We start from the raw sequence: 11,148 nt of genomic DNA on the forward strand, positions 1-11,148 counted from the left end.
AAAATGCAGCCGAACAGGAAACTATCCAATTATTAAACTCTAATTGCCTGCCTTGGAGTAACAGTAGGTGGGGTGGGGGTTGGGAGAGATGTGGCTCTGGACACTCCTGGCTTGACCAACCACCATGCCTTAGTAGGCAGAAAATAATCATTATTTGGATCCAGCTGTTTAGATTTAGATTGCATTCATAAAGCATGAGGTGTGTGGCGTGGCATTTTCCCAGCCAAACGTAGCATGATTCAGCCGTGGGCTGAACGATTAGCAGCTATCCGGGCTGCAGATTAAAAACACAGTGGCTTTCAGTTCAGGCTGTGTTCAAGCTTTGGACACCAGTTGGTGTCTGGGTAAAGAAGGCAGTGCACCGTCTTAAACCTGTAGGAGAGGAAGGGAGGAGCATCAGGTACATGTTGACTTCTCTCACAAGAGCAAAGTGTTTCCCAGAGGGCAGTGCAGTGTAGGAGGAGCAGAAGAGCCACATCACTCCCATCAGGGCTGGTTCTCATTCATTACCTTGTGGGGTCGTCGGCCAATGAAAAGCCTCCAACAATGCTGACCACATTTCTTCTGTTCTCAAAGCCTCCAAAGCTCAGAGTAACCTGTTACAAAGCCAACAGAGAACATACAGGAATCAACCTCCGTGCAGAGAAACACAAACAATAAGGATCCAAAAATTATACTTTTCACATGATCACGTTAGTAGCAATTAATTTGTTACATTTATATATTTTAATGGAAAGGATGACAGACTAACATTACAGTTGCTTTCATTGCAAAAATCATGTGTAGGACCTGATCAATAAATAATGTTTACATTCTGCTATATGATATTGCACTATATGGTTTTATCGTGCTTATTGTTGATATATAAAAGTAGCCCACTGAGCATATATTGAATACACTGTGTCACATCTATGCTGCATTATGTAATACAATAGGCCTTTTTTTTCATGTAATTGCAGGGTAAACACAGGTGTAATAGATGAAACGGATAAAGGTCCCATTCTATTTGGTGTCAGACATTACAGTGAGGCAGCATGCACAATACCAGAGTCCCTACACACCAAAATGGAACCGGGCCAAAATATATTTTTTTAAATCGCACCTGTGTTTACATATCAAAAGAGCTACTTTGAAAAGGGCCTATGACAAGCTGTGCTGATGCTGTTCGCATGTATTGTCTACCGTGGTGTCTGTTATTGGTGGAGGTCATGTAGCTTATTCAAACTAATGAACACATGCTAGCGCATCCTGGTGATCCTCTCTGGCGAACACGAGTTCAGACGGCACGTCGAGTGGCCTGAAGCTCTACAGCTTGACCATTCACCGTCCCCCGTTTCTCAAGGTCTCTCAAACGTAAGGCCATACTGAACACAAACCAAATACACACACACACCTGCTCCAGCACAGTGTCCGTGGCCAGCTTCTGAAGGTTCTCCAGGTGAGAGTGGAAGAGGTGCGTGTGCGTTAGGGTCACCTCCAGCAGCGCTTCGATGATGTAGCCGATGGTGCAGTCGTCCGGTAGTCGGATCTTCTCTGCCGTGCTGATGAAATTCCCCAAACTGAAACAGAGGACAGAGTTTCAGCCGACAAAGCGTGTTTCCACATTAACTGCAGCCTTTATTTCCCACTTCATTTTTCAAATTAAGTGGGAAATAATGACATATTTAGTAAACATTTTCTTTGTTCATTATTTTAAAGCACTATGTGTCTATCTGAACTGTAGATTCAACAGTGTGTCAACATTTAAGAATAGATGATAAGGAACCAGGCGGCAACCTCCGGTTCTGCAGAGTGAAGCCAACGCTGAAGTATCTTCAAACCTGCATTATCTCTACTGGCCATCAGGCGGCGACTCCTCCAGTTGCAAAAAGAAGTCTGGTTGTATAGAAGTCCATGAGAAAATGACTCTACTTCTCTCTTAAATGTATTCCCTCAGTAAACATGAGTTTTTATCTCAATCTCTAATTTCAAGTCTTCTTCAATACAGCATGATGTTCATTTAGTAAATGATGGTCCATTTAGAGTCAAACAAACTATAAAGCAGAGTTTGCTTTAGGGCGGGCTTACGGTGATTGACAGGAGGCTTATCTGAAGACTTTGTTCTTCTACACGTTGGCAGCTTAAAGACAGAGTGGCTCTAGCTGGACCTACAGAGTGAGTACCCTGGCTTCAGGAGGTGCGACAGGTGAGTCCATGACATACCTGGCCCATGGGCTCATTTTCAGCGCCAGGCCTCTGCTGATACAGAAACCTGCTCCACCTGTGGCAAACCAGAACTTGACAGACACCTGAAATGAGACCGCCAGATATTAGGAGTGGAATAGCCTTTTTTGCTTCACGGTTTTCTATAAGAACAAAGCAGCCTGGATTTGTGTTTGTCAGTCAGTGGAGCCAGAATCTCCTAATAAAAGGGTGAAAGCAGACTGACCGATCCATCACTCTTGACCCTCTCTGCAGCCTCGATAGGATGATCCAGACTGGGTCGGCCCAGGTAGACATCCTTGCTGTGGTGGTAGGAGGAGAGCAGCCCCAGCAGGCTGGGCAGGATGACGTAGTTATCATCATCCACGTGGCAGAACCACCTACAACACACAGTCAGCATTGTACCTTACTTTGAGCGAATACTTCCCCCGTGGAGGAAAAGTTCTCTGCAAGAAATCAGGGCAACACCGGACGAGGAGTTGACAGACAAATAGTCATGCCAAGGGTGAAACATATTCCCTCAACTAGTCGGTTCAGACCACTTTTCACTCACTTCTTCTGAGACTCAATGAATTTATCGTACTCCACCGACATCTTGCAGCACAGAGCCTGGCGGGTGTGAGCTGCTGAGCAGTTAGTGTTGATAAGGTTCGCTCCTGGTGGAGAGACAACAGAGGACCGCACAGTTCAACTCCATGTGCATACACCTTGGTAGCGGCTGATTCACGCGTTAACATTCATTTTTATTATGGAATTTCCCCCCTCACTTTCCCCCGCAACCGTCCAGCTTCCTACCCGTTCTCGTCTGCAGCTCCTTGTCCTCGCCGTCGGTGAATATGTATGTCTGAAACAGACAAAGGTGCAACTGTTAGAAGGTGCCAGCGTACGGTCACACTCTCCTCCTGGCACACAGTGAAGTGCTTCCATGGTCGTCTCTCGTAGGAGGAGCCATGTGCAGCTGCAGGAGGAAAGAGCAAAGATGAGAAAGGCAAAAGACACACAGATGCACATCAAGCGCCGGAGAGACAGAAGAGGTCTGAAGAGGTTTACTCGGTATGTTGACGAGAATCAGGCATAAATGTGCACGACACACACATGCGTGCACTCTGCGCACATTGGACACCGAAACCGACGTATTCTTTGTTTAACCGATAAAATCACTAGGGATCTACAAACCTGACTGACAGAGATGTTCCCAGACAAAACACACATAGGACAGCTGCTACACTGGTACAGGCAGCGTTTTCTACAGACCTCCATGTGGACAGTTGGGGATGTGAAGTCAGAGTACAGCACACAGAGTGTGGGGGAGCCTGTTCAGAGCCTCTTAACTTCACTTCACGGTTTAACTTGGCTTTCCTTTAAAAATCCATCGGCTGCCCCTTAATGTGAACACACCTTCTCCACACGACTGCTAAAGGGCAGAGCTACATCAACATGTTTAAAGCAGCAGTAAACTGACTTTACCGACCTAAGAGCAGTAAAATAAAACAGCAACAGGCCTGTAAAGTCTGCTGGTGTCTCAGTAATGCTTACAGCTGACACACAGCACAGACTCACAGGGGTGCCCTTTCACAACAGACCTGGACCCTGAGCGAGCTGACTGGAACTCCTCCATCCTCTCTGACGGGGACATTTCTGGGTGAAGTGGGAGCAGAGGGCCTCTGCAGTGAGAGCGCCTCCTCTCCACACTGGCGCTCTTTGTCCAGCAGTGGGACCCTACCGGTGGCTTTTAACAGCTCTCAGTACACAGCTGGTCACAGGGCTTCCTGTAAGATCCTTGGGACTACTTGACAACCAAAAGCCTCTCTTCATTCACATTTGACTTAGTGTGTTAAAGACCTTAAAGCAACCTTGAGAAATGCCACAGAAACGTAAAACCATGCCTTTGATTGGACAATACAATGATGTTGGTGCACGCCTCAGTCGGCGGTAAGGATGTTCTCATAGCACCTTTTTAAGACTTCTCCAATCTACACAATTCACATGGACAACATTGATACTAAAAAGTTCCACCCAACTTCAACCATCCGGTCTAAAGAAAACTCTCCACTACTTCTCTTGGTCTGGAGCTTCGGACTCCAGATGTTCAGGAGGCTTCTTGTTGACGCTGGCTTAAAAATGAAGTTTGACGACAAGTTTCCAGGATTGCAAATGAAATGTCGAGCTTTAGTATGAACTCTTCCGTCATACTGGGAGAGCCAGAGCTGCGGTGTAGCGAGTGATGGAGGGTGTGTGGATATGGTAGTGGTTGGTGGGGCAGAGACTCCTTTTAGCTGGTGCCCTCCAGTTTCAGGTTGCTGTGGTTCCCCTCCAGAGGCCCTGGCCAGGACATGCACAGTATGTGGTCCAGTATCTGGGGTCTTCAGAATCAGGAGTCGTCAGTATCAGGGTCTTCTCCAGAGCAAAGAGGAACAAACGTCTGTTTAAAGCAGGGGTGTCAAACATTCGGCCCGCCAGATCCGGCCCGCCAGGGCGTCCAGTCCGGCCCGCGTGCTAATTGTTAAAATTGCAGAAAGGAAAAAAAAAGAAAAAAAAACTATCCAAGTTGGGACTCGAACCACTGATCCTCTGATTGTAAGACGGGCATAATAATCATTGAGCCACAGTCACAATTGATTGATTGGTAAACAGTGGGCTGATGTCTGAATTTTTGGTCTTTAAGTTTCCAGTTTAGTAGAAAGACCTTAAAATAGGGTTTATCGTCCAAAAAGCTTCACCAATGATTTAAACATAGAGAAATATTGTCATTATGCATGCGTTATTATGCTATGATTTTACTGGTAAAGCCCACTTGAGATCAAAATGGGCAGCATGTGGCCCCTTCACTAAAATGAGTTTGACACCCCTGGTTTAAAGTGTAAAATCATTCAAAATTCTAATAACAAAAACAACCTATAAATAACTCCCAGGATTCACTAAGCAGAGGAGGGTCGGAGTCAAGATTTACCGTCTGATAAACGTCCTGCGGTTTCACTAAGTGTCAACAAGCACAAACTGACATCCCAGAGCAATCTCTGATGGTGATACGGCAACACCCTAAAAAACACCCGAACGACTGGCAAGGGCCAAACCATTAGCACCAATGAATTTTCACTGTGGAAGCAGAAATCCACACGTAAACCGGTGGACTCCACACTGCCAGGTTCTCGCCTCGCTCCGTCTCTACTGGAGCCACAGGAATGTGTGTGTGTGTGTGTGTGTGTGTGTGTGTGAGAGAGTTGCTTATTTATTCAAAGATGTGCACGCAACCTGCTGTCAGTGTGCGGCTGATATCATCAATGAGCACAACTCTGATTTGTTTTAGGAGGGCTTTTAGCTCATATACTGCATCCCCCACAACAAACAGTACTTATCTCAGTACACTAGAGGCTAAGTCGTCAACACTGACAGCTCGTCCTGTCAGGCCTCCGGCCAAAGCCACAATTTGCATTATGAACGTCAATCATAATCATAATTAATCCCTCAAAGTTGTCAAGCTAATAGCCTGTGGAAAACTCCAGTGACACGCAGTGAGTGCATGGGCAGAGGACACAAAGGTAGACAGGCGGGTGTGCAGGTAGATAGCAGCGTTCGGCCCGAATTAAATGACGAGTAAAATGAGACTTTTCATAATGTAAACAGAAGCGTCTCTCAAATAACTACCTCCCTTAACTCTAAAGCCCCATTCAAAAAAACTAACTAGTCAAGCTCTCCTCACCTGCTCTTTAGCTTGGGAAACCCAGGTTTGAATCAGCAGCTCCAGTCTGGACTTGTGGTACTTCCTGGTAGTCTTCACTGCAATAAAAATGTCCTTAAAGTCTAATGGGTCCCGTGATTTATACCCTGAATGTCTGCCACCTTTTCCTCCAGGGGCAGCTCCTCTTTCGGGGTCCATCTCCCTCTTGGGACTATGGACATCATCCCTGGTACCTTCAGCACTCTCTGCGGCAGAGTCCGTTTCCCCTCCATGGACAGACACTCCTGGTACCCTGACACGGTGCGGTCTGACTTGGGGTCGGGGCTGGGGCAGGTCCACCTGGCGTGCCGGGGGCTGGAGGGCAGGGATGAGCAGGAGCAGGAGGCCGCAGAACGCGAGGGAAAACAGGAAGCAGAACTTGCTGACACCCACCGGAGCTATGTGCATCCTGACTGGCCGACAGAGCCGTTTCATCAGCCTCCAGGGCTGCGGTCACTTCCGACACCACCCTGTTCCATCCTCACACCATCACACCATCATATGGGGTCCTACACGGAGAAAGGAGAGGAGTCAACAGTGTATGTGGCCTGCTCATGCTGTTCACTACAAGCAGAGTTTAGACACAAGCCTGATGGACCAACAATAAATTAGAAATGATTGGTATATTACAGACCCATAAAGTATTCACCTTACTTGATGTTATTCGTTTCAGAAGTTTTACACTGCGTCACACCCTGTTAATTAAAACTATAGATAGTAATATTTTCAAAGCATAGAGAGCAATAACTTATTATAATACAACACGTGACCACAGCTCTAACGCATGTTTAGAATAACTGGTCCACATAAAAAGGTGAGCTGGGCCATAATCCCATCATATAGACAAGTCTCTTTAACACACACACACACACACACACACACACACACACACACACACACACAGCTACTTTACTTCCTGTTGTTTTTCATTGTTTAATTCTAAAACAGCTAACATGATGCGACTTCCGTTTAAATATAAACACTAGATGGACTTCTTCGTACGCAATGTTAACATCCCGTTTAGTTCTGGCACAGACGGTGATGAAGACAGAGACACGCTGTTCAATTCGGCATTTATTTTTAATATGTGGAGCTTCTGGTCTGAGCTCCATGGGCGCAGAGCCGTCTGTACCGAGCCTCTGACCGGAGAGGTTCTGGTGGAGCCCGGCGCGGAGGAACTGCTCGGGGAAGAAGGGCAGCACTCACCGTGGCACGCGAGAGGACACATTTCACGCCTTTTCTCCCAGTATGGCGAGGGAAGACGCACGTAGCTTTCACAGGAACGCAGCCGCCGCTCGCTGACGGGCAGCCCGCCTCGACGGGGTTGTCGGACCTGGCGGAACGCGACTCGCCTCCTCCTTCTTGCTCCGACGTGACTTTAGGTTGGACGCACTAGTTTCTCTGGATGCTCTTCTGCCCTCCCGGAGCAGACCCCCGCTCTTCTGTTGTTGTTTAGGGTTCTGCAGGACCTGGAGGCTCCAGCACGAGCTACAGAGAACACAGCCCGACCACTTCTAGGTAACCAAACATTCCACAAACCACTGAAACCACCTCGGAAAGCTGTCCGCCATGATACACTTGCTATTCCGGTAAGATATTTCAAAATAAAAGATGACTGGTAGCAATGTATCGTCAGCATGGGGTAGGTAGGTAAAGAAAGAAGAGCTGGTGGACATTTGTGTGATTTTCATATTTAGGTTAAAAAAAATAAATGAAAATGCTTAAATGATTTAATTACACTGATTCATTCATAATGTATTCTTGTCTCAATTATTATGATTGATAAAAGCAACAATATCAATTTACTACAATGAGTTACATTCCAACCAGTCTCATTGCCCACTTATTGAATTATGATATTTTCCTTATTCTACAAGCCATTAACAGCCATGTAGGCCTATGAAAACCTAATAACGTTTGGTAATCATTTACAGTGGCGGGCCGCCAGGGCCTGCTAAGCCTTCTCTGCTGGCCTAAACAGAATCACAAAGTTGAAATTGAATTTTTGTATTATATATATATATTTATATATAATTAAAAGTTATAGCTATTTTATAATTTAATTGTTTTTCACAAATGCACGACATGTATTATAATATTTTTTCCCTATTAGCTTATTTTCTCATTGAACAGCTCCTGTGTTCCTCTGTTGCCTTGCCTTCAGCCTGCAGCATGGCGCGGCCGCTGTTTAATGATCTGGTTAACAGAGCTCATCTAATCACATTTCACTTCTGTTTCTCTATGGACTCGAAAGCTAATTAAACTATATGAGAAGGCCTTCTAGCATCTGTTTTACCCGCGTGACCATTAACGTGCGCTGTGATTGGTACACACTGTGGAACTGAAGCGTACCGATAAACTGTACAACCGCGTCGCTGAACTCTTTTTTTAAGGAGAGTGGTTGGACTTTGTCTTTAATGAACAGCATCTGGTAAGTTTCCTGCTTTTTGTGTTTTTTCATCTGCGGTGGCGTTGTGTTGATGTGTCTATGGTGCTGTTTTTACGGGGTTGGGCTGGTCAGGTGGGTCAGTCAGGACGCACAACATCGCCGAGGCGAGGTTGGAGGCGTCCGACCGAGAGGCGCTGCGTTACTGTGCGTTGCTCGGCGGGGGTGTCCGCTGGTGGTTGAAGTGGCTTCGTGGGTCGGTCCACGCGTCCCGTGTGAGCTCTCCCCGAGCCCAGAATGGCGCTGCGTAAAAGCGCATTGCTGAACGGGAGCGTCGGCTGTCTCTTTTTTTCTCTCTCAAAGTGGTGGCGCTCCGCAGGTCGGTCCCCACGCCCCGTGTGACCTCCCTCCATGCTCGTGGTGGTACCGTGTGGCGGAGTGGGTGTCTGCTGTCCACACATGGTGGTCTGTATGAACGCACCGTGTATTGAGTGGGTCGGTCTGTGACAGTAACTCCCAGGAAACTTTTTCCCCCCAGTCCGCCCCTGATGTGGACTATATGGCACTGAAAGGCTGAAGGCCTAGCTTGAAAACGCACGGCCCGCCACTGCATTTACACGTCAGACAACTTGGAGGGATCACGGTTTGCATGATCAACTTTTTGATGTTGCTGAAATGTGATGCATTCCTGCCAACTGCAATAAGACTTTATAATAAATCCCCTCTGGGCAGATCCTCCATCAATAACCCTAGCACCGCTTTTGTCGTTTAGTTAGTCACTGTATACACTTTATATATACACTTTTTTGCATTTGCTTTATTATTACATTTTCTGAAATGTAATATGTTCTGCCCTGCTATTTTATTGTTTTTTATATATTGAGTATTTTCATACCTAACATTTGTATGTTTACTCTGTAACTTGCTTGCTGCTGCTACAAACAAACACAGACCGTCAACTTGATGCAGCTCTCAGTCGCGGCACCATTCTGTGATTGTCGTTCGTTTCGGAAGTCCTTCAGTCAAAGCTCAGCGCCCTCTGCTGGTCGTCATGATGCAGTGCTTCACCAGCGCCCTTCGAAACTGACTAACACCCAAGTCTCTTATATACTCTGTATATGTATACTTAAGGCTTCTACTGGACACCTCTACTTCAAATCCTTTTTCCACTGATTAATATAAATAGGCATCCTTTCATATGCAATAACAAGAACGATGAAGATGTAACTTGCATATAAACACACTGGACTGATCATCATCATCACCAGCCAGTGCTGCCAACAGCTAATTTAATGATTCCTAATGTGGTTGGCTTGACAGTGTTCCATTTTTTTGGGGTATTTTCTTTAAAATCGTTACATTGAAAAATGTCAGTACACGGCTATCAACTAAGAAGTTCCTCTATATTTAGAAATAAAAGGTGACAGAAATGACCCAACATTTAAGGGTTGCAAAAGATTTTGATCGTGGTTAAAGAACAAAAAAAGACGGGGATAACCACTCACAGCTGCCAGCCTGACGGAGCTCCAAGCAGGAGGCATAAAGCGTGAGGGCAGCTCTGCACAAACTCCAGACATCTGCCAGCCATGAAGTACAGACATGCGATTCAGTGAGGAGAGAGCTTTTCACACCATCCTGTTCTGAAACTGTGGGACATAAAAACACCACCAATAAAGTTCAAATGAAACAGCTGACTTAATTAAACCTGGAAAAGAAACGCAATGTTTTTTCAGGTGTCAGTAGGGATTGGGGGGGTTATTAGGACGTTTGACCTCAGTGTTTTATAAAACTCCTGCTCCGGTCCTGGTGCTGCGTGTTACTGTTATCAATCAGTTTAATGCAAACTACTAACCACACAGGGATTGACCTGTTGAGTGAGTGAGTGAGTGAGTGAGTGAGTGAGAGAGAGAGAGAGAGAGAGAGAGAGAGAGAGAAAACAGGACACAAAATGAGTCCCCATGTCTCCGTTTATTATTGATCACAAACACATTACCAGTAACTGACCAACATTCGTAGCGTGTGTTGTTTCGAAAAGCTTCATGTAAATTGTAAACATGTCAAAAATCAAATGACTTTGATAATCAGACTCCCATGATTGCTTCTGTGAATCTTATCTGTGCCTCTGTTTGAACAGGAGAGCCTTGTTTAACCCTTCCTGGGTGTGGCGACATTTGTTGAAAATGTTGCACATTGTGATTATTAAAATCAAAGCTAAGATATGTTGAGAAAGTACTGAGGATGGACAGAGTTGTGACACAATTACTTCCCCAGTGATATTATTTCCTCACTTCTGAAGCAACTAGTGATTCCAAACAATTCACTTCCAGTTATTTTAGGCTTAAAACATCATTTCAGTTCTAGTTTACAACATCGATTCACACAGAGTGAGCACAGGGAAGTTACAGATCAACAGACAGCTCACCAAGGACACCTCTGAGCTCCTAATATAACACTGAGCCAATACATACATTTGATCCATATACTCTGATTCAATAAACTGGATTTTATAGTAAAATGAAGAAGAAAAAAAAAGTGATTTTTGCATACACGGATCAAATACTGGGAGGAATGACTTTGCTCTGTAATCACGATACAAATATTGCACAATGTTGAATCACGGCCTGACAACTCCACATTATTTAATGTCATGGGAAACTGCACTCAACACGCTGCATGGGCAGCAAATTAGAGGATGATTCCAGTTTATTACGGCTCTGGTCTTCATTTTAGTGACTCCAGAGGTGCAGTTGAGTAAACACTTCTGCCACAGCTGTGTGAAGACCCTCCGATGACCCAGGAGCAAGACGGCAGCTGGTCTTACAGCCATTTTCATGAGCAGGAT

The 11,148-nt window shown here is 45.5% G+C and overlaps 1 protein-coding gene across 1 annotated transcript; it reads right to left on the reverse strand.

Moving 5' to 3' along the window:
• Positions 1 to 211: 211 nt before the first annotated feature.
• rfng (RFNG O-fucosylpeptide 3-beta-N-acetylglucosaminyltransferase) lies at positions 212 to 6,355 on the reverse strand (the record flags this gene model as incomplete). The annotated part of the gene is made up of 8 exons (XM_079214221.1): positions 212 to 372; positions 511 to 596; positions 1,394 to 1,559; positions 2,203 to 2,288; positions 2,429 to 2,582; positions 2,756 to 2,858; positions 2,998 to 3,046; positions 5,903 to 6,355. 8 exons carry the CDS (start codon positions 6,353 to 6,355, stop codon positions 300 to 302), a joined length of 1,170 nt encoding a protein of 389 aa, XP_079070347.1. The 3' UTR covers positions 212 to 299.
• Positions 6,356 to 11,148: the final 4,793 nt, after the last annotated feature.

The sequence above is a fragment of the Taurulus bubalis genome (genome assembly GCF_910589615.1).
Source record: "Taurulus bubalis genome assembly, chromosome: 2".
In the NCBI taxonomy this organism is placed as follows: Eukaryota; Metazoa; Chordata; class Actinopteri; order Perciformes; family Cottidae; genus Taurulus; species Taurulus bubalis.